The sequence below is a fragment of the Pseudorca crassidens genome, chromosome 1 (genome assembly GCF_039906515.1).
Source record: "Pseudorca crassidens isolate mPseCra1 chromosome 1, mPseCra1.hap1, whole genome shotgun sequence".
NCBI classification, from domain to species: domain Eukaryota; kingdom Metazoa; phylum Chordata; class Mammalia; order Artiodactyla; family Delphinidae; genus Pseudorca; species Pseudorca crassidens.
In genome coordinates this window covers 150,037,018-150,063,983 of record NC_090296.1, presented here as the reverse complement: position 1 = coordinate 150,063,983, position 26,966 = coordinate 150,037,018, and the positions used below count along the sequence as shown (strand labels likewise).

Genomic DNA, 26,966 nt, shown 5'->3' with positions numbered 1-26,966 from the left:
GGTAACCCGTTTTATTTATGCGTTCCCCTAATATTTGGATATTTAAGATGTTTTATTTTTTCACTATTATAAATGCCATTGTAATGAACATCATTTTTTTATAATTGTAACTATTTTTAAAAAAATTTTTGTTGGAGTATAGTTGATTTACAATGTTGGGTTAGTTTCAGGTGTACAGCAAAGTGAATCAGTTGTACATATACATAATGAACATCTTTATGCAAAATCATAGTCAATAATTTCTTTAGGTAGATTACTGGGAAGCGAATTACAGAGTATATTATAAATATTTTTAAAGCACTTATGACATTTTTTAAACCTTAAAAAGTTTTTCCTTGCATTTCTTTATGTGGTTCATAACCAGCTTGACTTAAAACTCCACTGGTGTTTATAATCCTTTCTCCCCCGCTTCTCTTTTTCAATATTGTCACCCCGTAGAGCTGACTCGAAGTTTCAGTGTCATCAGCGAGGCTTTGAAATTCTAAATGATGGAGACCAATCAGGAAACTTCCCTCTTCTTGGTGAAAATCTTGGAGGAACTGGACAGCAAGCAAAATACTGTTTCCTACCAGGACCTGTGCAAATCCCTGTGCACCCGTTTTGATCTGTCCCAGCTCTCCAAACTGAGAAGCGTCCTCTTCTACACGGCTTGTCTCGATCCCAATTTTCCAGCCACGTTATTCAAAGACAAGATGAAATGCACCGTGAACAACCAGCAATCGAAGAAAATCATGGTGGCGGCAGATATCGTGACGATATTCAACCTCATCCAGATGAACGGGGCTACAGCCAAAGAGAAGCTCCCCAGCGGCCGGCAGAAGATGCGCAAGAAGGAGGCGGCCTTTGACTTGGGCCGCTCGGACACGGAACTCTGCACCGCAGCCCAGTGTGAGTCCCTCAGCTGCGAGCTGAACGACCAGCCTTTCAGCCGGGGCTACCCCACCCGCCAGTCTTCCAAATGCCGCAAGATGGACTGCAAGGACTGCCCGCAGTTTGTACCTGCCTCCGAGCCCAACTTCCTGCTGGGGGTCAGCAAAGATGTGAAAAACCGGGCGGCTTCCCTGGACAGGCTGCAGGCTCTGGCCCCCTACTCGGTGGCCAGCCCTCAGCCCTGCGAGATGCAGAGAACCTATTTCCCCATGAACATCGAGAGCGAGTCCATGTCCGATCAGGACTCCCTGCCCCTCACCCAGGGCATCAAGGAGACTTTCATCTCTAATGAGGAGCCCTTCGTGGTCCAGTCCTGCGTCCAGAAAAGGAACATCTTCAAAGAGGAGTTTCACAACCTGATGACTGTGTCCCCCGAGTTGGCCAGCCCCGCCAACAAGGCTGAGGGCGAGCACGGGAAACCCCAGGGCCGCAAGGAGTCCCACAAGACACCCTTCCCCAATCACAGCTTTGAGATGCCCTACAACAGCCAGTACCTGAATCCCGAGTACTCCCCTGTTCCTGACAAAAGGCGGGCAAAGCACGAGAGCTTAGATGACCTTCAAGCCTCCACGTATTTTGGACCCACTCCAGTGATGGGGACCCAGGAGGCCAGGCGCTGTCCTGGGAGGCCGGGTAAGCAGACCCCCTGGCCGGCCAAAAGCTGGAGCCTAAACACTGAAGAAGTTCCTGACTTTGAACGGTCCTTTTTCAATAGAAATCCCTCCGAGGAGAAGCTCCGCTATCCAAATCCCAGCAGCCAGACCGCCAACTTCCCAACCCCAGACAGGCGCCCAGCTTACCTCGTGCCGCAGGAGCAACAGCCAATGCTCCCCGTTGGCTACGCGGCCAAGCCAAACGGGCTCAAATCTAAAGAGATCTCGTCCTCCATTGACCTGGAGAAGCATGAACCGGTCAAAAAGTTTAAAGACAAGAGCATTAGCTGCACCAGCAGGCAGCTCAGCTCAGACACCAGTAGCGTGGGCACCCAGACCGAGCAGCACGTCCTGGAGCCCAAGAAGTGCAAAGACTTGTGTGCCTCTGGGCAGGGCAAGTACAGTGACAGGCACGCCATGAAGCAGTCAGATGACGACTCGGAAGTCGTCAGTGATGACATCAGTGACATTTTCCGATTTCTTGATGACATGAGCATCAGTGGCTCGACGGGAGTGATGCAGTCATCCTGCTACAACAGCACAGGATCTTTGTCCCAGCTTCACAAGTCGGACTGTGACAGTTCACCGGAGCACAACCTAACCAAAATCGCCAACGGGCTCCCCAGCAGCAAAGGAGAAAAGGGCAACCGGCCTGAAAACAGCCACCACTCGGAAGAGGAATTGAAGACCAGCGTGTGCAAACTGGTGCTCAGGATCGGTGAAATTGAACGGAAGCTCGAGTCGCTGTCGGGTGTCCGCGAGGAGATCTCCCAGGTCCTGGGCAAGCTCAGTAAGCTGGATCAGAAGATACAGCAGCCCGAGAAGGTGAGTGTGCAGATAGATCTGAATTCCCTGACCAGCGAGGCTCCGTCCGATGAGAGCGCCTCTCCCCGGATGTTCCGTGCACACAATGGTTCCCACGGGCCCAAACTGGAGAACTCGGCCGACTGGTGCTCCTCAGACGCCAGCGGAAGCAACAGCGAAAGCCTTCGTGTCAAGGCGTTAAAAAAAAGCCTCTTCACCAGGCCATCCTCCAGGTCCCTGACGGAGGAAAACAGCGCCACAGAGTCCAAAATCGCCAGCATCTCCAATTCGCCCAGGGACTGGCGCACCATCACTTACACCAACCGCGTGGGCGTCGGAGAGGAGGATGTGAAAGACAGAGGCCCTGGGGAAAGTAAGGACTGGCATCGAAAATCTAAAGAGGTAATGCGCGTGTAAGCTCGCGTAACTAGGCAGCAGCCTTACTATATAGCCCTGGTCTGTTCCCAAGCCTGGAAGCTTACATTACACGAAAAAGAGGCCTGCCCTTCTTGTGCTCGTAATCCTTCCAGACCTTCCACGTTAGAGCAGAGAGGACAGCATAGCCTGGTGGTTGGTCCCGCCAAATTGTCCATCAGCCCGGAGGAGCACACGCTGCTGTGTTGCCGATGGGAGAAAGCATGGCTCAGATATTGGACTGGTGGTTCAAGACCTGATTTGCATAGAATGGGGAACATGGCAGAGCAGACAAGCATCACCAAGGATTTCTTCCCGTCCTTTCTGAAAGGGCAGGGTGCAGGCAAAGCAAAGGAGGGGAATGACTTAAAAGCGAGCTGGCTCCTATGCCCCTTTCACATACTTTGTGGCACGCGTGGTGTTCCTTTTTAAAAGTTTGAGTTTTTTTCATTTTAAGATCAATAGATGATTCATAAGAAAAGAAGATAAATTAAGGAAATTATTCACAGTTCCACCGCCCAAGGATGGCAACTCTTAATATGATGTCTTTCTTTGCTTTTGAGGTTTTTTCCTACAGTTTTATGGGAACGTGAGCGTTTTTACCTTTATAGTCAGCATCTTTCTGTCAGTGCTGGAGTGAGCACACACACACATACTCACATTCTTTCTTCTTCTCGTCCCCTGCAGTAGGGATGATTTGTTTCAGCGGTACTTGTGGCCGCTGTTCCTCCTTCTAAGTAGGTTCCATTGAACCCTTTCTGGCCAAAGTGATGCCATTTCAACTTGTTGCTCGTCTCAATTCCCTTCCCTGATTCCAAAGGTCAGTGGACAGACCACGGGGCCTCCTGAGGGCTCGGAGGACCAGTCATCAGAGAGGGAGTGAAGAGGTGTGGCTGCAGACATTGAATACAGAGAAGGAGGCTGAGTCCCTCGAATGCCAAGAAGGGCAAGCTTAGAAAATGGAGCCCTAGGGAAGTTTTCAGGGTCCAAAGCAGGGAAAGAGAGTAAAATAAGAAGTGATTTTTTTCTGATCCCAAAGGAACCTCTGGTACCTGTGCCGGCCACTGTTCTCTTCGGTAGCCACTTACAACACGTGGCGTTGGACAGAAATCAGAATATATTATGGGCGGACACTCCGACAAGATGCCCAGCTGTGGGTCTTCTCCTCTGGTGCTGCTGTCGTGTCAATTAGCTGCTAGAGTCTGGCCAGGTTCCTGGAGCCCTGGGTCTTAGGGAGCATTGAAAATGGCCATTTAGAGCACGCCAGTGGTTTGACACTTCTGTAGATGTATCAAGTTTAACTGAACTAGCCATGCGTCCAACCCATAAAATGTCAAAGCCCCCAGAAACCACCAGAAATAAGCTTGAGAAGGACCCCTTGAACTGCACAGCTCAAAGCTGCTGGTGTTTGGGGTGAGCGGTCTTCACTGGGCCTCCTTCTGTGACCTCATTTCTGCCTCCCGATGTGTGGCTCTCACCACCCCTGGGCCGATGCCTGCCGTGGTGGGGACCAACCCTGGGGCCCTTCTGAACTTTGCTCCCAAATCTCAAACTGCTGAAGGCCAGCTCCCCCAGATGTCTGCCGTGGGCTGAAATCTGCGGGTCCCAGCTAGATTTCCTGTTCCTTCAAAGCCAGGCTTCCCTCTCCCTGTACCCATCCTGGGGTCGCCATTCTAGCCATTCCCCAAACTGAAGGGGCGTCTCTCACCTCTGACTTCCCTCGTTGGCTCTCTCACATCCAGCTGGGCTACTCGACCCTGTGGATTTATCTTTTGTGATGTTTCTTTCCGCTTAAATCCACCCTCCCTCCCCCAAGTCCAGGCTCCTCCCACCTCCCACCTGGGCTTTGGGGGCACATTTGTAACTGGTCTCTCTCGCTCATCACCCCCCCACCTCTGCCGCCACTTCCATCTCATCCCATCCACCACTGCTGTGCTTCCTTTCCTAAAGCTCCACTCGGGGGTGTGCAGTGCCTCCTGTTCCCAACTCCTCCTTGACTCCCCTTTGCTCAGCAAAAAGTTTCAAGCCACTCAGCCCGGCCACTCAAAGCCTGGGCCTGTCATGTCCTTCTCCCCAACAGGAGGGCTCCAGGTCACCTGGACCGGGCCCTCCTCCACCTTGATACGTCTGCCTGGTTTTCCTCAAAAGTGCCACCCTCGTTCACTCAGTCACTCGTTCAGCAAGTACTGATGAAGCATCTGGGATGGCCAGGCCCCATCCCACTGTCGAACCTTCACTCACGTGATTCCTTCATCAAAAGTTTCCTGTCCAGGGACTTCCTTGGCGGTCCAATGGTTAAGACTGCACCTTCCAATGCAGGGGGTGTGGGCTTGATACCTGGTCGGGGAGCTAAGATCACACATGCCTCGTGGCCAAAAAATCAAAACATAAAACAGAAGCAATAGTATAACAAATTCAATAAAGAGTTTAAAAATGGTCCACATCAAAAAAAAAAAAACAGTGTCCTGTCCACCTGCTCGGTGCTGATCTAGACCCAGTTCCCCTCAAGGCCTCTTCATTCGTAAGCCTCTGAAAGCATCCCAAGATCATTGCTGGTCTCTGATCTCCTGCCTTTCATCCTCTTTGTTCCGACAGAGTAGATACCAACCTTTATTTTAAAAGTATCTTAGGTATACACACCGACTGCCATGCTAGAACGCAAACGCCTCCACGGTAGGAGCAGGGAGGCAAGCGTGGGCAGCGGGTAACTTTCCATCTCAGAAGCGAGAACAAATTCAAATCCTGGCTCTGCCACTTCCTGGCTGTGTGACATTGGGCCAGTTCCTTAACCTCTCTAAGCTGAGTTTCCGCATCCACGGCGGGGATTATAATGTTATAGCCTTGCCGATGTTCTCGAGAAGCTGAAATGGGATATCGCGTGTTCAGCCCCGAGCACAGCAGGAGACACGCACAGTCAGCCCTCAGTTCATTGTAGTTATGATGCCTTGTTGTTATTATTGGCCCCTGCCCTGCCCCCAGCTCGGCACGGGCCCTGCATGCCATGGGAGCCCTCTGAGTGTTCGGTAGTGGTGATGAGCTGAATGAATAAACTCAGTGACACCTTTTAGAAGATACTTGGGTTTGATGAGCTAGAAAAGAAGAGGACACCTCACTTCCTTATTTGGATTTGGCCAAGTTTATCCTGCTTTCTCTGTAGCAGCATCAGCGGTCCTAATGGTTTGGAAGGGCTCCGAGTTATACTGTATTTGAGCAAGGGCCGATGGGTCTAGTTTGCTGGGAGCTGGGAGCGTGCTTCTGGTCCCCATCCACGTGTAGGATACGCACACTCCCACTCACACACGTTATCTCATCAGCTGCTCACACATAAACTCTCCCTTTCCTGACACCTGAGCCCATTCCCCACCTCTTGCTTATCCACACCGTCCCTCACTCATGTTCTTATGTTTCCTTTCTCTTTGTCTGTTGCTCACACCCACAGCTCTTCTGGCTCTCTGTTTCATGTGCACGACTCCATGATGTTGGGATCCATCCCTTTAAAAAGATTGGAGTGCCTTCTCCTTGGTGGTATGATTTTGCTGAGCGGGCGATTAAAAGGTGCTCACTGGGCTTTCCTGGTGGCGCAGTGGTTGAGAGTCCGCCTGCCGATGCAGGGGACACAGGTTCGTGCCCCGGTCCGGGAAGATCCCACATGCCGCGGAGCAGCTGGGCCCGTGAGCCATGGCCGCTGAGCCTGCGCGTACGGAGCCTGTGCTCCGCAACGGGAGAGGCCACAATAGTGAGAGGCCCGCATACAGCAAAAAAATAAATAAATAAAAGGTGCTCACTATTGTGCCCTGCCTTCGGGGAACTCACAGTCCGGCGGAGGAGACAGACAGACAAACAGGCAGTTACAGTTCAGTGGGACAGTGCTGGCCGCAGGCTCTGTACACAGTCTGAAGGGGTCACGTAGATGGGCGCTGACCCGGTCTTGGTCAGGGAGTACTTCTGGAGGACGTGACATCTATGTGGAGATTGGAGGGCCTCAAGGACTGAGAACGTAAGTGATGGCAGCTGTGTTGGGCACCTTCCTGCCTCCAAACTGTGGTCCACACTGTTCCCTTGTCTTGAAGGCCACGCAGAGGTCTCTGAAAATCACTAGAGGCTCCCACCACGTGCTTTCTGGCTTGGCTTCTTCCATCCAGAGACGCAGTGTGGCATCAGTGGTTTCAGCCAGCTCCTAGGGGGAAGGACCCCATATCTTTTACTCCTCAGTGCCAGGTAGAAATTGGTAAGAGAAAGAGGGGGCAGTGACTTCCCTGGCAGTCCAGGGATTAAGACTCTGCGCTTCCTTTGCAGGGGACGCAGGTTCGGTCCCTGGTCGGGGAACTAAGATCCCGCATGCCGCGTGGTGCGACAAAAAAAGGAAAAAAAAAAGGGGGGGGAAGTACTATGCAGTAGTTAAGCAAAGCTTCTCTGAAGCCAGATGATAGATTTAAATGCCAGCTCCTCCCGTTGGCAGCTGTGCACCTTGGGGTAAATTACTGAGTCTTTCTGGGCTCCATTTCCTTAGCTGAACAATGCGTGTTAATGATAGTAGTCATGGTATGAGGGTTAGATAAAATCATCTCTTCCTGGCATAGAAATGTTGGGTCGTTTGAGTATTATCAATGTCATAAGCTTTTCCTAGTAAATGTCCCCCAGTCCAGATATTCTTTTTATTTGCTCGTGAATAACTGCATGTTGCTACCCAGGCAGAGCCCGGTGGTGAAAAGCTGGTGTCTGCCCACTGGCACTGTGGGCTCTCTGACAGCATCTGTGTCGCTCTCTGGACTCCTCTGTGCCCCTCTGCAGGCAGACAGGCAGTATGACATCCCCCCGCAGCACCGACTGCCCAAGCAGCCCAAAGACGGCTTCCTGGTGGAGCAGGTGTTCAGCCCTCACCCCTACCCCGCCTCCCTCAAGGCCCACATGAAGAACAACCCTCTGTACACAGACATGCGGCTGACGGAGCTGGCGGAGGTGAAGCGGGGCCAGCCTTCCTGGACCATCGAGGAGTATGCTCGCAACGCGGGCGAGAAGGGCAAGCTGACAGCCCTGGACCTGCAGGTAAGCCTCTCACTGCCCCGGGTGGGGGGAGCCCAGCCACACCCTGGCGGATGCAGGAATGGATAGCGGATGCCCTAACCGGCCCGCTCCCTCACCTTCAGCTCCCTGGGTCCCCACCGTGGAATTCGGAACCTGCATAACATCGTAGAGCAGAGATTGTTCGCAAGGAGATTGTTATTTCGCTTATTGCTTCGTAAACATGTAGCAGTGGGAATGCTTGCTTGATTGATTGATCGACTTTGGCCATCCGATTTGCTAACGATACGTTTAAGACCCCATACCAAGTGCAGATTCTCGTATTTGCTCACAAGACCTCAGCCCAACTGTTTAATGAAACACAAGCTGATTTCTCCTTCCCCATGTAGCACGTGGGATAAAAGCATATTTGTGGGAGCCGAGCTATGGATTATGTTTCCATACGGAGCAGTCCCAGGTAAGCACCGTCCCCGGAAGCTCTGTGAATACAGTTGTGGCTGGAGGGCATGCTTTCTGTTCAACCACAGGCAGGGCTGGGTGTTGGCCACTTCCATTGTGGTGGGCAGTTCCACCTGGTTCCATCCGTACTGCGTCTATCTGTGTGTCCGCATCACCTCGGGAGCACAGGAAGCACCCTGCCCCCACCTGCCAGCTAGCTTGGTGGGCGGCGAGGCTATCATCCCAACGCCACCACTCACGTACGGGTCCCGGCAGGTCCACACCACTTAAAGGGCAGTTGGAGAGATGCCAGTGGGGGGGTGGTGGTATGGCAGGGTCTCCCCTGAAATGGCCTCTCCCTAAAGCCAGGAGGGCTGCAGGAGGTGCAGTGCAGTGGCGAGAAAAGAAATGTGTTTTCCCGCAGTGTGTGGGTTCTAAGCCAGGGTTCCTTTGCTGTGTGGCCTGGAATGTTCACCTGTTTGAGCTTTGGTTCCCTCACCTGTTAAATGTCCATAATAATATCTAACTTTCAGAGTCACTGTCAGAAATGAAAATAATGTATTTAAAGTACCTGGCATTAAGAAGTCACCGAAAAGGCATTTTGGCGCTGTTGAAATGATGCTGAAATTGATCCACTCTGTATGGGACTTTTTTTTTTTTTTGCGGTACGCGGGCCTCTCACTGTTGTGGCCTCTCCCGTTGCGGAGCACAGGCTCCGGACGCGCAGGCTCAGCGGCCATGGCTCACGGGCCCAGCCGCTCCGCGGCGTGTGGGATCTTCCCGGACCGGGGCACGAACCCGTGTCCCCTGCATCGGCAGGCGGACTCTCAACCACTGCGCCACCAGGGAAGCCCCGTATGGGACTTTTTAATCACGGTCTCTCACGCAAGGCACAGTGGCCTGCAGGCGGGAGTGATGATGTTCATCTCAAGTTTATAAATGAGGTACTCGAGGCCCCAAGAAGCACAAGAACTTGCTGCAGGTCTGACAGGTCTAAATTCATAATGGACTATCTGGCAATAAGACTCCTGTACTTCCTCCTGTGTTGCCTTTCCACCATGTCATTTTTCTGTTGATGACAGTATAGTAGAGCTTCATGTCACACAAATGACTGCAGCGACGTTTGTTTATGTTGGGCCCTAAATGACAGCAATTATGGGAAGGGACATCTCTGGCCAGATCTTGAGAGTCAAGTGGGTGGTGATATCAGGACCACCTCAGAGGTACTCCTGGCCCCTGTCACCTCCTGCATGTTTTGTCCCCATGCCAGCTGCACGCCACTTGACCCTTCAGGCCACGTCCTCTCCTGTCACCATCTTGCTGGCAAGCAGAAGGAGGATCCCAGTGCTCTGCTGTGGCTACCACACCGCAACCTGTGGGTATTAGGATGCCACGAGCTGCAGGCGAGTCACAAAAGGCCCAGAGGTGTGAATGGCTCACCTGGTGGAATAATCAATGTTTCACCAGTATCATGGGATGACCTTGACAGGAGCAGGTTAATTGGATGAGTCATAGACTGAGAAACATCTTTTTAAAGTTTGGGAGGCAGAGTCTGGGAGATTTCGCTCCTACAGATACATGCAATTTTAAAGTGCCAATTTTTAGGAAGCGTAAAGGCAAAATTATAAAAACTAAAAGATCTTTAGATTAGAGAGCTTTAGGTGACATCACTTAAAAATGCAAAGGATAGTGTATCTAGTCTCAAAAAAATATAAGACAGGAAAGAGTTCGATAGCCTTTCGAGGGTGTTTGCAGCAAAACAGAACAGATATCAGGAGCTCAATGAAGGCAGAAAGGCACCACCTTACTTGTTTTCATCGCTTTGCAGAGACCCAGGTACTGTCTTAGGGCAGCTTCCGCATCTGGACCATCTTCTTGGGGCCCCATGGCGTCAAGATGTAAATTTGCCATCTATGGCCACTTGAGGGTGCTGCAAAGGTACAGGCCCCGTTTCCATTTCCAGCGCTCAGCGGGAGTAATTAACAACCGAGGATGCCCCCTGTGTCCCACTGGGTGGCACGAGAGCTTGCGGTTATTGGAAAAAGTAATTAAAAATAATAGACTTCACAGGATGAATCCCAGTCCCTAAAGCATAGCTACCTATGAAAGGAAGCCAGTTTCCTTCTGTCTGAGCTGGAGGGAAAAAGACAAAATCTGATGTGTCGTTTACACACTGCTCACTCCTTGGCCCGCCTGGGGAATATTGGGAAGAAGAGGTGGTGTTTCAGCCTCCCTGGTCAGAGCCTGTCTCCAAAGTGTCAGAGCAGGGAGAGCTGCCCCTTCAGCCTTCCACCCAAACCCGCCCAGCCCTGCAGACCAGTCCCCAGCTTAACATGCCCACCTGGCTCCCTGGCTCCCCTCTAGGGTACCCAGGGAAACAGACCGATCCCAAGTGCCCATGGAGGACAGAGCTGTGTTGGGCAAAGAGCTGCAGCCCAACCATAAGGACACTTGTCCTAACAGCCGCAGCTGGGCAGTAGCAGAAGTGCCCTGGGCAACTCAGGGAGACCGTGGCTCCTGGGACTTAGCGGAAGTGCTGGAGTAGGAGCTTCTTGCAAAGTCTGAACAGGCAATCCTGCGTTTTAAGGACTCTTCCATCATGGAGCATGTCCTGTTTCTCATGGTGTGGGTCCTCGCAATGGCCAGCATTGCCTACCGCTCCTCCCCGCCCTTCCAGATAACATGAATAATTGGAAAAGTCTTTGAACATTGTGTCTCCGTGAGGAAGGGGACCTGGGAGGATTTCAGGGACCCCGAAGTCCCATTCTCTTTTCATTATGTAACGTTGTACAGAATATTCTAGAATATTGGCACACTCTTCTCTAAAGGGCCAGAGAGTAACTGCTTTAAGACTCTGCAGGCCTTACAGTCTCCATCACAACTGCTCAACTCTGCCAATAATTGTCTCGAGCAGCTATGGGCAACTTGTAAATGACTGGATATGACTGTGTTTCGACAAAATGTTATTTTGGGACACGGAGATTTGATTTCGTATGATTTTCACATACCGCTGACTATTGTTTTCCTTTTATTTTTTTTCAATGATTTAAAAATGTGAGAACCGTTCTTAACTGGTAGGCTGTACGAAGGCAGGTGCTGGGCTGTATCTGGCGCCTGGGCTGGAGTCTGCTGGCCCCTGTACTGGGAGGCCATTAGAAACAGGAGAGCAGGGACTTCCCTGGCGGTCCAGTGGGTAAGACTCCGTGCTCCCAATGCAGGGGGCCCGGGTTCTATCCCTGGTCAGGGACCTAAGATCCTGCGCGCCGCATGGCCAAAAAACAAAACAAAACAAGAACAAAACAGGAGAGCAATAAAGCAGCCAGAGGAGTCCACGGCATGTGGGTCGTCCGCATCCCAGCAGGAAGCAGATGGCATACTCACGGGTGATGCGAGCGGGAAGGAGGGGACTCTTGGTGGAGGTGTAGGCAGGGTTTAGAGCCCATGAAGCGCCCAGGGACCAGCATGAGGGAGAGGCTGTTGCTGCCCTTGGATCTGAAGGCCAAGGAAAGGGAGCTGTTTCTGAAACCCACCAAGACCCACAGCTGTGAGAGCAGGTACCTGATAGAACTGTGGCCCATCAGGGAGGGAGCAGGGGGAACTGTGCCCCACTGACTGAATCCACCTGGGATGTGTCCATATTGGCTGGTCTCCTGGGGGTACAGAGCAAGACAGAAAAGAACAGAGAATGGTTCTGAAAGGACAGGTGGAGAATGACTAATAGGGGTTAGAATAATCAATATTCCAATAACATAGTACATAGTGCGTGTGTGTGTGTGTGTGTGTGTGTGTGATATGTAACATGCCCACCTTTATGAGCATTAAACAATCTGAGAAAATCTTCAAAATGGATATTTTGCTTGTGTTTCAAAGATTTAGACGACCTCACTTGGAATTGCAATGTGTTGCTGCTTTTATGTGACAGTCGCATTATTAAATGTTTGCCGTGAGATGAGAACACACTGCCTTTCTTTATGGAAATAGATTATAGCCATCCACGGGGAATGGGATTCCTGGGTGATAACAGGTTAAATATAATACTTCTCCTGCAGACAGGCACTAATCTCAGGGAGGCTGGGAGACAAATGGCAGTGGGTGGGGGTCTCTCCCACTGGGGACCCTGCACCTGGCCTGGGGGTGGCCTGCCCCTGGTCTGTAGACCTGGCCTGTGAGCAGTGGCCTGACAGATGTTTGAAATGGAAATATTTTTATGTTTTGTTTGACCTGCTTATCTGGGAGGTGCCTTTGATTGTTCAGTGAGGCTTTACTGAAGAACTGGGAACCAAATCAGAGTAGTACAATAGCCTTGCTTTAGGCACCTCTGTTCTTAGGGACCGTTAGTGGAGAATATTTTTCAGCGACTTTCCCTGCTTCCCATGCAGCAGGGCCAGCCTGTTCTTGGCCGTACGCCCTTGAGGCGTAGAGGCTGGTTTCTCGGCCCTATTTTGCTTGCTCCCAGGAATTCCCTGGGTTTTCCTGTGTCAAGACCATTGTGACCTGTTTTTTTTTTAAAATATTTATTTATTTATTTAGTTGCACTGTTAGTTGTGGCAGGCGGGCTCCTTAGTTGCAGCACATGGGCTCCTTAGTTGTGGCATACAAACTCTTAGTTGTGGCATGCATATGGGATCTAGTTCCCTGACCAGGGATCGAACCTTGGCCCCCTGCATTGGGAGCACAGAGTCTTATCCACTGCGCCACCAGGGAAGTCCCCCATCATGACCTTTGTAGTAGGAGAGGGGCAGGTACAATCTGGGATGTGCGGGAGCCCGAGTCCTTGGTGGTCCACCTCGGGAGGGGCTGGTGGGCAGCGTTGGGCTCCTCGGTCATCTCCCCTGCAAGTTGCAGACAGCCCTGAAATGCTTCAGGGGTGATGATTGTCGGAACGTCTTGAACCTGTTGCACGTATTCACCATATTTCTAACATCTTCTCTTCACTTTTAGACTCAAGAATCTTTAAACCCAAACAACTTAGAATACTGGATGGAAGATATTTATACTCCAGGCTACGACTCATTACTGAAAAGGAAAGAAGCCGAGTTCAGACGAGCCAAGGTCTGCAAGATCGCTGCTCTGATCGCTGCAGCGACGTGCACAGTCATCCTGGTCATCGTCGTGCCCATCTGCACGATGAAATCATGAGCCGCTGGACGTGCAACGTTGCCTACGGCTCATGACGACCGACGTCTCCCTCTGTAGTTTAAAATCACGTGCCAGTGGGGCCACGGTTTGTTGAAATAGAAATCACAGAGGCTTTTCTGCAAACACTGACGATGGCCTTCAGAAAGTATACATTCTAGAGAGATATCTACCTACCTATTAGCTTTGACTTAATTCCATGGATGAATTTTAAGAGTGCAATATCTTTTCCTACCAAAAGAATGTAATGGACTACCAGTAGATACAAACTGAATTCCAAGCAAAAAAAACAGAGGAAGATTAATTGGTTGGATTCTTTCCATTTTGATGAACTTTCATGGCGGGGAATATGTTATAGAGGAGATGGTTAATCCATGCCTTTTTTAGGGAAGCTAAGGGAGATAGCAAGATGAGAATAAAAAAAAAAAAAAGCATGGGTTCTCTTTCCCTTAATGTTCTTAGACCATCACTGGCAAAGAAACAGGGTATGTATCCATAAAGGGGGTTACTTCTCTGCTGACTTTTATCAAGGGCTACCGACTTTTCATTCTTGCCCTTCTGTCATCATTACAGTCTTCATTGCACATCTTCATGGAAACGTTCTGGACCTTCTTCCTGGTGCCCCGGGTAGGAAGGTGCTGGACTGTCAAATCAGGCATGGCGTGAAGTGTGCTCTCTGCTCAATAGGCCAAGGTATTCAGGCCAGGAGACCTTCCTGTGCCCACCTCAAGGTGTGGGAGAGTTGCTTGCACACGACGTACGATCGATATCTGAAAGTCACGGCATCCCAAAGGGTCTCCCATTCTTGCTCTGGTGTGTGGTTCCTCTCAATCTTCTGTCTCCTGGTGGTACCCGTTGCTCTGCTTCTCACACATGAGTTGAAGAATTTGGAACTTGTCCTTGTGCCTTGAAGAGTAGAGACAATGGCTGGACTTTCACATTCTAACTATAAACCACGGTTTCCATGCACCACTAATACCAACCATTTCCAATGGCTTTAAAAATTTTTTGAAAGCTTGTCAATAATACGACAAAGGCTGTGAGGTATTCTCAACTACCCCAACGCCTACTCCAGAGTTTTGAATACTTGTCAGCTGTGCAAAAAAAAAATGATCTATTTAACCGTTTATCTATCTATAATGTCTATCTAAATACCTAAGTTTGGTTTATTGTCATCTCTGTTAAATAACTTGAGAGCAAGGTTTCTCCAGTGTAAGGAAGCCGTTGTAATTTCATTAGAATTTGATCTCAGTTTCCACCTGCTGAATGGTGCTTTGACATAATTGGACGGAAAGAATCCTTTTCGGCATTTGATCCTACTGTCTTGTTACAGGTTAAAGGAAAACGATTGATAGAAACTAGCTACCTTAATTCTTCTGAGAACAAGGTGGATTATAAATAAATGCTGGTGGTAAGAATCATCACTCTGGATGATATAATGCACTCCGGAAAGAGAGGTTTGGGAAGCATCTCAGATTTTAAAGCAATAGGCGTTCAGCTTCCATCCTAAAATCTTCCAAATAATGCTTAGCTTGTTGGGTCGAATCCTATTGTTCACTGTAAAGGGCAGTCAGAACATTTCATGTTGTTAATAAATAAGGGATGGATGCTTTCATCTGTAGTGAACCTTCGTTTTTAGACGTCTTCATGTCACCTATTTCTAGTCTCACGTGTATGTACAGATTTTCAGCTAGGTGACTGCAATTTAAGCCTTAGTATGGAAAACTGAGGATTTATCATTGAAAATGAAAAAATATATATATTACTGTCTACTGTCAGAATTTTAGTCTTTTGGTGCTCTGTTTGGGGTTGGGCACATTCAGTAAGGTTGTTTCTTTCACCCCAAAAGGGATTCTAGATGAATACCCTCGGGAGCTGGGTGTTGCCATCCCAGCTCTCCTCCCAACCAGTACGGCTCTAGAACACATCCCAGTCCTGCCACTGTCACCTTTATCACAGGTTAAGCCACGAGAGCAGCAGAGATGGGTTCCCAATCTCTTGCTCTATGATTGGCAGAGAAGTGAAGATGCAGTTACCCAGGATAAGAAAAATTTGTCAGATCCCTTTCGGACTCCTTCATTTGCCAGGTAGGATCATGGTGGATGGACCAAACCACTATTGCCACTGCCCTTGGGTGAATCTATTCCTAATGGGCCCTGTTGGGGCCATGTGCCTAGCTCCGTAGGGAGGGCATGATTAGAAGCCCCACCCCACGCATGGAAGAGAAGGGACTGTAGAATTTTCTTCTACTATTTTCATATCTGGAGAGGTTGTGAAAGAAATTTAATCTTGCTCTAAGTCCAGTGTAGCTTTAAAATTCAGCTCAGCATCGTTGCCACGTAGTGGAAACATCCAGACCCGACAATACCCCTGGGAAACCACACAGTGGTGGCCCAAAGGCAAGGTGGTTTCCTCTGGAAAGGGATTATCCACGGCTTGAACCCTGATGGAGGCTTGGGGCCTTGGAATCTAGATAAGGTGAAGTTCACAGTTGGGTCCTTTCTCTGCATTGATCCCAAGCTTGTTACACCTTCTTTCCCTGGACCCCAGACTCACTCCAGTTCCTCCATCCTGTTTGCAGAAAGGGTCAAGACCAGAGTCTGGCCGGGAAGGAAGCATCTACCCATCCCTCTAACACCTGCCTCTAATCTCCTGCTGCTGTGAGCTCCCTGGAGGTGACATAGGGACTGGCCTGACTTCTGTAGTGGGCGCCAACTTCTACCACGCTCTCTGGCATTTTCACGTGAAGTATGATTTCTTGTGCCGAAACCAAAAATCACTACACTATCAAAACTCGCTTCATTTCTCTTGCATTTAAAAAAATGAACAATCAGATGTCGTTAAGGGATTGTTCTGAAATTAGATCTCTAGCCAATGATTAAAGTTGGAATCATTTCATCCTCTTTTTCATTCTGAATTTGCTTGGAACACAGCCTTGCAGAGAAGCAAAAAAATTTCCCAGCTCACAGTTTTCAGATATTTTACGCCAGTATCCTCTCCTTTAAACGGAAAATACAAGTCAAGCAAATCATACTTATGTCACCCATTACTAGCTGATCATAAATTGTTAGCATCTTAGGGCATGTAGCTATGTAGTTGGTATCTGCAAGGCTAGCTTGATAGATGTGCTAAAACTCACTGTTCTGAATGTGCCGTAAGTTCTGACACCCTTATTGGAATCAAGGCAGTGCTGTTTTTGTTTACAGTTTATCAATCTAAGAGCAATGGCACCTCGTTTTCTTAACAAAAAAAGCTCTGCCAATAGTAAATGATTCTGTTAAGTGGTATCAAAATGTGTGAATGTTGAAATTCAACATGCTTCATATTATAACCAACCTGCAAGAATATTGTGGTCAACTGTGTGAATACCAAATCAGAGTATACTGTATATTGTACTTCGGAAATTTGTATTTAAAGGCAAAAATATTAGGAATAGTTGGTATACTTGGGGAAAAGGGTATTACATATTTATTAAGTAACAATGAGAAATGCAACAAACTTCCTTATTTATGCCTTATGAGTAAAGGGGTGTGAAGTATTAGGTGAAGTTTTATGTGCAAGACTCTAAAGGAATGGGTATCCGTGAAGGCAGGGACTTGTCTTTTCTATGTTTGTTCTGAAAAGCTCTCAGCACACTCTTGGTGCTTAATCATTGTTATATAATACCAATCACTAAGCACATTTTTAGATCTTTTTTCAAATGGCTTGTGTAAAATTTGGTTAATGTATAATGGTTGGTTTGAAGCATCTGCCTCTCCAAATATAATCGAAAATAAACTGAAACCTGATAAAATAGCATGCCGTGAGATTTTATTCTACGCGTGAATTGTAAGTTGTCAGTTTCATGCACAGATCATAAGCGTCCAGCTTGATGCTTCTTCACAAAGGGAACACATCCATGTAATCGGCACCCAGATCAAAGACCAGAACATTCAAGCACCCCAGAAACCTCCCTCAGGCCCCCATCCAGCGAAAACCTTGCAAAGAAGAACTGTCCTGACTTTTAAAGGCACGTGTTAGTTTTGCCTGTTTTAAAGCTCTGTGTGAATGTATTTCATGCAGTGTGTACACTTTTGTATCACTCAACATGATGTTGTGAAAAACATCCATGCTGTGGTGTGTGGATGTAGTTTTCTCATTCTCATTGCACTGATTGTGAATATAGCACGATTTATTTATTCATTCCACAGTTGATGGACATTTGGGTGGCTTCCAGTTTGGGGCTGTGAATATGCTTGTATGTGCATTTCTGTAATGGGTATACCTAGGAGTAAAACTGCTGCATCATGAGATGTGCTTATGTTTTGCTTTAGTAGACACTGCCAAGAAGTTTTTGAACATGGTTCTACCAACCTACAGCCCCATGAGCAGTATATATGGGAGTTCCACGTGCTCTACATCCTACGAAACAATTGATACTGTCTGTCTCTCATCTGAGCCATTCTGCTCGGTGTGTAGTGGTATCTCATTGTGTATCTAATTTGCGTTTTTCTGGTCACTAATAAGACTTGCTACCTTTTTGTATGTTTATTGACCATTTAGATCTCATATTTTGTGGAGTGCCTGTCCACATTTCTGCCAGTTTCTATTAGGTTTTTGTCTTTTTCTTATTGATTTGTAGACATTCTCTACAAATTCTGGAAATGAGTCATTTGTCAGATATATACATTATAAATACGATTTTCCATTCTGTGAGCTGCATTTTCTACTCTTTTAACGGTGTCTTTTTGATCAGTGGAAGTTCTCTATTTTAACATAAAATTATTTTATCATTTTCTTCTTATGATTGGCAATTTGAGTCCTGTTTGAGAAATCTATGCAGACTCCAATGTCATGAAGATGCTGTATACTTTCTTTAAGAAGCTTTATTTTATTTTTCATGGTTAGATCTGTACTCCTTTTTTTAAATTTTTTTTTTATATTTTTAACCTTTTATTTTATATTGGAGTATAGTTGATTAATAATGTTATGTTAGTTTTAGGTGTACAGCAAAGTGATTCGGTTGTACATATACATGTATCTATTCTTTTTCAAATTTTTTTTCCATTTAGGTTGTTACATAGTATTGAGCAGAGTTCCCTGTGCTATACAGTAAGTCCTTGTTGGTTATCCATTTTAAATACAGCAGTGTGTACATGTCAATCCCACACTCCATATCCCTTCCCCCCACCTTTCCCTGCTGGTAACCATAAGTTCGTTCTCTAAGTCTGTGAGTCTGTTTCTGTTTTGTAAGTAAGTTCATTTGCATCATTTCTTTTTAGATTCCGCATGTAAGTGATATCATACAATGTTTCTCTTTCTCAGTCTGACTTCGGAGAGAGACAATCTCTTCTTTCTTCTGTATGACAATCTCTAGGTCCATCCATGTTGCAGCAAATGGCATTATTAATAATGTACTCTTCTTGGGGGGACTTCCCTGGCACAGTGGTTGAGAATCTGCCTGCCAATGCAGGGGACACAGGTTCGAGCCCTGGTCCGGGAAGATCCCACATGCCACGGAGCAACTAAGCCCGTGCGCCACAACTACTGAGCCTGCGCTCTAGAACCCGCGAGCCACAACTACTGAAGCCCACATGCCTAGAGCCCATGCTCCGCAACAAGAGAAGCCATCGCAATGAGAAGCCCACGTACTGCAACGAAGAGTAGCCCCCGCTCGCCACAGCTAGAGAAAGCCTCCGCGCAGCAACAGAGACCCAACACAGCCAAAAATAAATAAATAAATATATTTTAAAAAAATAATGTACTCTTTTTGGAATTGATATTTATACCCGCTATGAGGTAGGGGGTTAAGATACGTTTCTTTCCCATTTGTATATCCATTGATCGGTACTATTTATTAGAAAATTCATCTTTCCCCCTTTGACATTAGTCTGTTGAAAGTATATATGGTTTTCTGGACTTTTTATTCTGCTCCATTTGTCCTGTCATCTGTTCTTGTGTTAAACACAACATTGACATAATTTTTTCAACCCTGAGACGTTAGGCATTCCTCGCCATGAAGTAAATGAATGATAGCTTACTTGGGCAGAAGGCTGAGCTTGTGAAATCATATCATGGAGGATGGTGAAGAGGGAATTCACCCAGCTTCTTTTATGTCATCCTGCCACTCACAAACGTCACTGAGTTCCCAGCTTGAGTCATTAAAGAAAAGTGATTAAACATGAGTCACGGCACTTTGGCAAAAGCAATTAATATCTTGACACCTAAACACAGAAAGAGGCCTCTGACGAGACCTTGGAGAATGTTAGAGAGACTATACCATGCTGGGTATAAGAATGCTTTTTAGTTTTATGATAAAATATTAATTCAGACCCACAAATCCAAAGTTTGCATACAGATGGACTGGACCTGGATTGAATTTTGCCTAAGTATTCTGAAAAAATGAATTAAGAAAACAATATAAGTAATCTTTTTTTTTTTTTTTTTGCGGTACGCGGGCCTCTCACTGTTGTGGCCTCTCCCGTTGCGGAGCACAGGCTCCGGACGCGCAGGCTCAGCGGCCATGGCTCACGGGCCCAGCCGCTCCGCGGCATGTGGGATCTTCCCGGACCGGGGCACGAACCCGTGTCCCCTGCATCGGCAGGCGGACTCTCAACCACTGCGCCACCAGCGAAGCCCCAATCTTTTTTTTTTTTTGATATTGTCACTTTCAATTTTATTCATCACTAAAAGGATGATAGTTGGAGTCCCAGGATGCCCCACGGCACTGGCGTGAAATAGCAATGCTTTCTTCTCAATAGCTTCACTATCCCACTTTGGCACAGCTACCAAGAACCACGTGATGGTAAGAATTACCCACCAAACGCTGCCAGCCACAGTAAAATAAACAGAGTACAATTAAAAGCATGGTACAGGCTTTATTATGAGATCCTTGTGTCACTGTGGAAGCCTTATACTGTGCAGGGCTAGATGCATTGCAGGCTACTTGGTCCTCAAGCAAAAACATAATAAAGAAAATTAATGATACCATCATGTAGCAGACTGCATAAAATATAATAGGTCTTTCAGGATAATGGAATCTTGTGACATCAATCAAAAAAGTTAAAAAGTAAATAATGTGGCAGAGAGGCAAATGATTGAAATCAATCCTATGAAATACGGAGCAAATGAAAGTTCTTCTCTCCTAAAGTATATATTTGGACAAGGAGGTGAACAATCACACACGTGTGAAAAAGAATAGCCAAGATCAGGATCAATTTTCAACTCTCGGGGACACCGAACACCATAGTCCCTCTGCACTGCCACTGGGGCTCCTTCAGTAGGATCTCCAGCTAAATTCACATCCACAAGTCGAGGATACGGCTCATCACAATCTGGGAACCTACTGCATTCCATATCTTCAGGCCAAGGAACACCAAACATCTCCATGAGCTTCAAACACTCTGTAAGCCCTCTGACAGAGCCTAGGGCAGGGAAGTGTGACATGTCCGTATTCCATACAAACAGAAGCATAGAGTGCACAAATGGCTGGAAATCTCGAGAACAATCCAAATTCACCCCAGGGTGGAATGGCTTCATCGCTAAAGCTGCTGTCTGTTGGTCATAACGTTCAGAAGATTAGGCATGAAGGTGGTATTATAAGGCAAATCTTGGCACATCCTGAAGGTAATAGGTTCACAAGAAAACAAACTGTGTCCACCTATATGCCCCACACACAAAGTCAAGGGCCACAGAATGAAGACGACCCAACTCATAGCCACGCTTCCTCGACTGAATGAGATTCAGATGATCAGGCCTCCTCAATATGTATTTTAGATCTTTATACACGTGCAGGCCTCAGCTTGAAAGTACTTCTATCTTACTGTTAAGTTCTTCAAACAGATACTCTTTGCAGCGTCAGAGGTCTGTTAGCTTGGTCTCACAAAAGGCATTTGTTTTTGGTTTCACAATATGGGAAAATGACATCATCTTGCCTCTTCTTTTCATTTTATTACATAGGGCACCACCTGGCCCACATATCAAGTTGATCAACCACATTCGCAAACCACAGATTCCATCTTAGGAGAAGAGCTATTTCTTCCTTTGACTGAAATATCTCACACCTCGGGGCCAGGCTCCTGGGGGCCTGCAGCGCCGGCCGGGGGTGGCCGCGGGTCCGTCACGTACATGGAGAGAACGAGGACCGCCGGTGAGCACGCACGGACCAATATAACTAATCTTGTAGAAGAAAATGTTTATTCTCCCTAAGAGGACAAATCAATTGCAATATGCCATTGTACGTCATTTTAATCCTACATTAATTTAGAGTCCTCCCCCCAGGTACTAGCAAAAGTCAATACTTGGTTAATATTGGATGTACCTTTTTAAAAAGCATACACCACTTCCTTCCTCTAGAATTCAGGCTTGGCCATAGCTGCCCTTGGCTTTCTCCAGGGTGAGCCTGAATTATTGAGATTTTGCTGTACCTGGAATTGGTTTATGTCTTCACTACTCCTTGTAACGGAAAGAAGAGGGAGAAGGTACATATGACGTCACATAGAAGTGATAGTGTGTTACGTGAAAAATATACCCGTCTCCAAAATCAGGAAAACTTTGGAGTTCCTGGCTGGAACCAGCCACCGCACTTCAACTCACACAAACACTGTTGCTTTGCTGTCTCAAAATTGACTTCAACTTGTAGCAGTTTTTGAAATTCCCTGAAGATTCATTACATCCTGGACATAAAATTATTGTTAGGAATCAGTAGTGCGAGTGTGGCTAGAAAGGATAAAAAAAAGACATGATGAGGAGGACCAGGGGAGGTTGGAGGTTCAAGGTTCTGGGGAGGGGAGGATTTGAAGGGTCAAAATAAGAGATAATGATGATCGAGCGCTTGTTACATGGGAAACACCCAGCGTGCATTACCTCATGTAGCTCTCAAAACCACCGCCCAGTATGGCAGGTGCTCCTTGGGGCCCCATTTCACAGATGATGAAACTGAGGCCTGGAGAGGGAATGTGAGTGACCCAAGGTGGCACAGCTGGTGAGTGGCTGAGCTGGGATTGGAAGTCAGGCCTGTGCTCTGGCCACGCACTACTCCACCCTTACCCCCAGCTGAAGGGGGCGGTGCTGGTACCAGCACCAGGAGGCCTGGAGGGGATGCAATTGAATTGGGCACAGCAGACCCCAGGGAAGCCATGAGCAAGTGTCATTTAAAGAGACTGGAGGTGGAGTAGGTGGACAGCTCATTGTGATGTGCAGGAGAGGAGGAAGCAGGAGCTGAAGAGCAATATTGTAAATATTGTATTAATACAGTAAGTCCCCTAGATACGAACCTTCAAGTTGCAAACTTTCAAAGATGTGAACATGGGCTTCCCTGGTGCCGCAGTGGTTGAGAGTCCACCTGCCGATGCAGGGGACACGGGTTCGTGCCCCGGTCCGGGAAGATCCCACATGCCGTGGAGCGGCTGGACCCGTGAGCCATGGCCGCTAAGCCTGCGTGTCCGGAGCCTGTGCTCCGCAACGGGAGGGGCCACAACAGTGAGAGGCCCGCGCACCGCAAAAAAAAAAAAAAAAAAAAAAAAAAAAAAAGATGTGAACATGCATTTGCGTGTCCAACCACCTAAGTTAGTTCACGTGTCTGGCATACATTGTCACGTGCACGCATCCTCTACAAGTGGTTGTGCTTTTGTGTACTTCACTGTACAGTAATGTATAGAGTACAGTAGTACCGTACCAGTAAAAAATAGAAGTGTTAATTTCTTTGGTACTAGTGCAGAACTTCTTGGAATATGCAACCTTAGAATAAAATATTTCAGGACTTCTCTGGTGGTCCAATGGTTAAGACTTCACCTTCCAATGCAGGGGTTGTGGGTTCAATCCCTGGTCCAGGAGCTAAAATCCCACATGCCTTGTGGCCAGAAAACCAAAACATAAGACAGAAGCAATATTGTAACAAATTCAATAAAGACATTAAAAATTATATTTCAAGCCCATAAAATAATTTCACTCTGAAGAATTTTGAATAGGAATGTACATTAGATATTAGAGATATTGGGTTGATAGGTAAAACTCAGTTACCATTTTTTAATCCAATTACTTCACTGTGACCACGTTTGTTAAAACCAAGTTCAGTATTATGTGTGGTCTTTATGATTTCTTTGGATCCCTAGTATCTATGTTTATTTCAGCAGACATAATATACTCGTGTGAAAAGTATTATAAACCCACTACAGTACAGTACTATATAGCCAATTGTGTTAGCTGTGTACCTAGGCTAACTTTGTTGGACTTAAACAAATTGCACTTACAAGCGCGCTCTCAGAATGGAACTTGTTCATATGCAGGGAAATTACTGTAGAGTAAATGATGAGAAGGGGGTGGGTGATGGAGGAGGCGTCATCAAGGGAGGCTTTCTTTTCTTTTCTTTTTTTGCGGTACACGGGCCTCTCACTGTTATGGCCTCTCCCGTTGCGGAGCACAGGCTCCGGACGCGCAGGCTCAGCGGCCATGGCTCACGGGCCCAGCCGCTCCTCGGCACGTGGGATCTTCCCGGACCGGGGCACGAACCCATGTCCCCCGCATCGGCAGGCGGACTCCCAACCACTGCGCCACCAGGGAAGCCCAAGGGAGGCTTTCTTTAGGAAGCAGAAGATTATGGCCTGGTTACAGGTCAAGGGACAGAAGCCCAAGCAGACAGAAAGGTTCGTGTTTTGAAGGAGAGGGACCCAGGTGCAGATGGAGGGCTTCACCTGGCGAAGAGAGAGCAGAGTGAAGACATGAACAGGTACAGCGCGCCCGCTGTGTCTGTCCTGCTCCTTATCTCATTTACTTACTGATCCCAGATTCAAGGGGTCATGGTCTGCAGATGAGGAAATTCAAGATCAGGACAGGCTGACAGACCTGCCCAAATCTGCACAGACAGAAAGCAAGCAGGCAAGAACCAGACCTGTGTCGGTCGACTCTGAGGCCCGTGTGTGCGCTTCCTTCCTTCCCCCAGGCCCTGCAGCCCATCTCCTGCTGGGACGGGGGCGGGGGGTGGTGGTGGTGGGTGGGCAGAAGAGCTGGAGGGGACAGGGAGGCCAGGGAGTTTATCACTTGCTGGGAAAGACAGAGAGGTGATGGGCAGTTAGGTTGCTTCCATGTCCTGGCTATTGTAAATAGTGCTGCAGCGAATATTGGGGTGCATGTGTCATTTTGAATTAGGGTTTTCTCAGGGCATATGCCCAGTGGTGGGTTTGCTGGGTCATATGGTAATTCTATTTTTAGTTTTTTAAGGAACCTCCATACTTTTCTCCATAGTGGCTGTATCAATTTACCTTCCTACCAACAGTGCAAGAGGGTTGCCTTTTCTCCACACCCTCTTCAGCATTTACTGTTTGTAGACTTCTTGATGATGGCCATTCTGACTGGTGTGAGGTGATACCTCATTGTAGTTTTGATCTGCATTTCTCTAATGGATAAAGAAGATGTGGTACATATATACAATGGAATATTACTCAACCATAAAAAGGAACAAAACTGGGTCATTTGTAGAGACGTGGATGAACCTAGAGATTGTCAAACAGAGTGAAGTAAGTCAGAAAGAGAAAAACAAATATCATATATTAACGAATGTATACGGAATCTAGAAAAATGGTACAGATGAACCTGTTTGCAGGGCAAGAACAGAGACGCAGACTTAGGGAACAGATGTATGGACATGGCGGGGAGGGGGATGAATTGAGAGATTGGGATCGACATATACACACTACCATGTGTAAAACAGACAGCTAGTGGGAACCTGCTGTATAGCACAGGGAGCTCAGCTCGGTGCTCTGTGATGACCTAGATGGGTGGGATGGGGGCGAGGTGGGAGGGAGGTCCAAGAGGGAGGGGATAGATGTATACGTATAGCTGATTCACTTCGTTGTACAGCAGAAACTAACACAACATTGTAAAGCAACTATACCCCAATAAGAAAAAAAATAAAAAACAATATTAAAAAAAAAAAGCTCAATAAATGCTCATGACTATTATAAAAAAAAAAAAAAAAAAGACAGAGGGATGAAAAGGGATGGTCCGAAGGGGCTGGTGTGGGGAATTCTGCAGCCAGCAACTGGGGAGACCTGGCCAAGGGAGACCTGGTCAACTGGGAAGGCGCGCAAGGCCCAGCTGGGCCTGTCAGCATCAGCAGCTCCCTAATGGGAGGGGCTCAGAGCTCAGCAAGGAGGGCCACACACGTGAGGGCGGAAGTGAAAGGCCAGGACACGGCTTCATGTTTTCTCTTCTCTCACTTTGGCCAGGATGATTAACGTGTGCACCGCATGTGGTTGTAAGTATGCGTGTGAGCGTGTTAGTATACCCAAGGCTTGTGTGGGTTTCCGTGTATGGGTGTGAGAGAGCGTGTTTATGTTTGTGTGAATGTGTGGGTGTATGTGTGAGGGTCTGTGTGCTTGGCCAGTGGAGAAGAGAAGCCTCCCTGGCTGTGCGGCTGGAAGGCAAACACATCCCTCTGAAATAAATCACTGTCTGCAGTGCTGGCTCCAAGCTACGTGCCAGGCTTCCTGAGGCTCGGGCTCTGGCTCCTCCGGCCTGGTTCCCTATCTCCCCTCAGAGTGGCCCCAGACCTTTGGGCACGAGGATGTTCTGTGCGGGTCTGAAGGGCACCGTCAGGTGGGAGCCAACCTCGTGCAGGGTCTGCAAATGCCTGTGGTCACAGCTGGGGCTCTTCTGTGGGGCGTCCTGACCCAAGTGCACCCACCTCCTGTGTGTCTGAGTCTGCGTGGGAAATCCGGGTGCATAGGTTATACCCGAAGTGTTTTATTACTGAAATGCAAGCAGCAGGGATTGAATTAGAGAGAGAGAGAGAGAGAGAGAGAGAGAGAGCAAAGAGGCACATTTGTGGCCCAGGAAGTGTAATTCAGCCAAACATGTTGCGTGTTCCTAGACTTTCCTTGTTTGCCTATAAACTGATTCCCTCCCTCCCTCCCTCCTTCTTTCCTTTCTTCCTTCCTTCTACAGACTGTTTATTGAAGCCATATGATGTGCCAGGGACAGTGCCGGCTGCTGGGCCTAGAGGAGGGAACAGTCAGACACAGGTCCTGGCCTCATGATCTGAGTCTGTCAGGAGAGACACACATGGAGCAAGTCTTCACCCCCATGGCACACGCGCGTGGAAGGGGAAAGGTGTCCTGGGATCTTGTAATAAAAGGCTCTTAGTCCCGGAGTGTGGGGTGGTGAGCTAGGTGACAAGAGCTTTCAAAGAAGCCCTCCTTGGGAGTGAGAATCACCTTGTGCTCTCCGTGGTGCCCACCCCAGTGTGAGACCCTGTGCCTTTAAGGAGGCCTCGTCCACAGGGAAGGACCCTCCCCAGACCTGCCACGGGACTGGAACTGCAGCGAACCTCAGTCCCAGGATGGGATACACAGGCCTGACACCAGCCCAGGCCCCAGGTCTCACCTCTGAAAGTCTAGTTGGCCGTGACTTCTGACGCTCATTCAAGACCCATGGGATTTGATGATTCCAGCTGTGTTATGCCCCTTCTTCGTGTCAGCTCACTCCATCCACGGCCAACTAAGAACAGTAGACTCTTACAATGAGCCAAGCATCACGCTCGTGTGCACCACCATTCTTTGAAGTGGGTACTATTGTTATTGCCAACCCAGTTTT

At 47.9% G+C, this 26,966-nt stretch overlaps 1 protein-coding gene and 1 pseudogene across 3 annotated transcripts in view; one reads left to right on the top strand and one right to left on the bottom strand.

The window, feature by feature from the left end:
* MINAR1 (membrane integral NOTCH2 associated receptor 1) overlaps positions 1-17,346 on the top strand; it is a 41,491-nt gene extending 24,145 nt beyond the window's left edge. For 2 of the 3 annotated variants that reach the window (XM_067698728.1, XM_067698733.1), the window contains exons 2-4: positions 439-2,789; positions 7,593-7,847; positions 13,203-17,346. In XM_067698728.1, the coding sequence (XP_067554829.1) occupies positions 486-2,789; positions 7,593-7,847; positions 13,203-13,400 (2,757 nt within the window). In that variant the 5' untranslated portion in view covers positions 439-485 and the 3' untranslated portion in view covers positions 13,401-17,346. Of the gene's footprint in view, positions 1-438; positions 2,790-7,592; positions 7,848-8,212; positions 8,281-13,202 lie in introns of all 3 variants that reach the window. The other variant, XR_010932818.1, reaches the window with a different exon arrangement.
* Positions 17,347-17,485: 139 nt separating this feature from the next.
* LOC137202975 (frizzled-3 pseudogene) lies at positions 17,486-21,093 on the bottom strand (annotated as a pseudogene).
* Between the last annotated feature and the right edge of the window lie 5,873 nt (positions 21,094-26,966).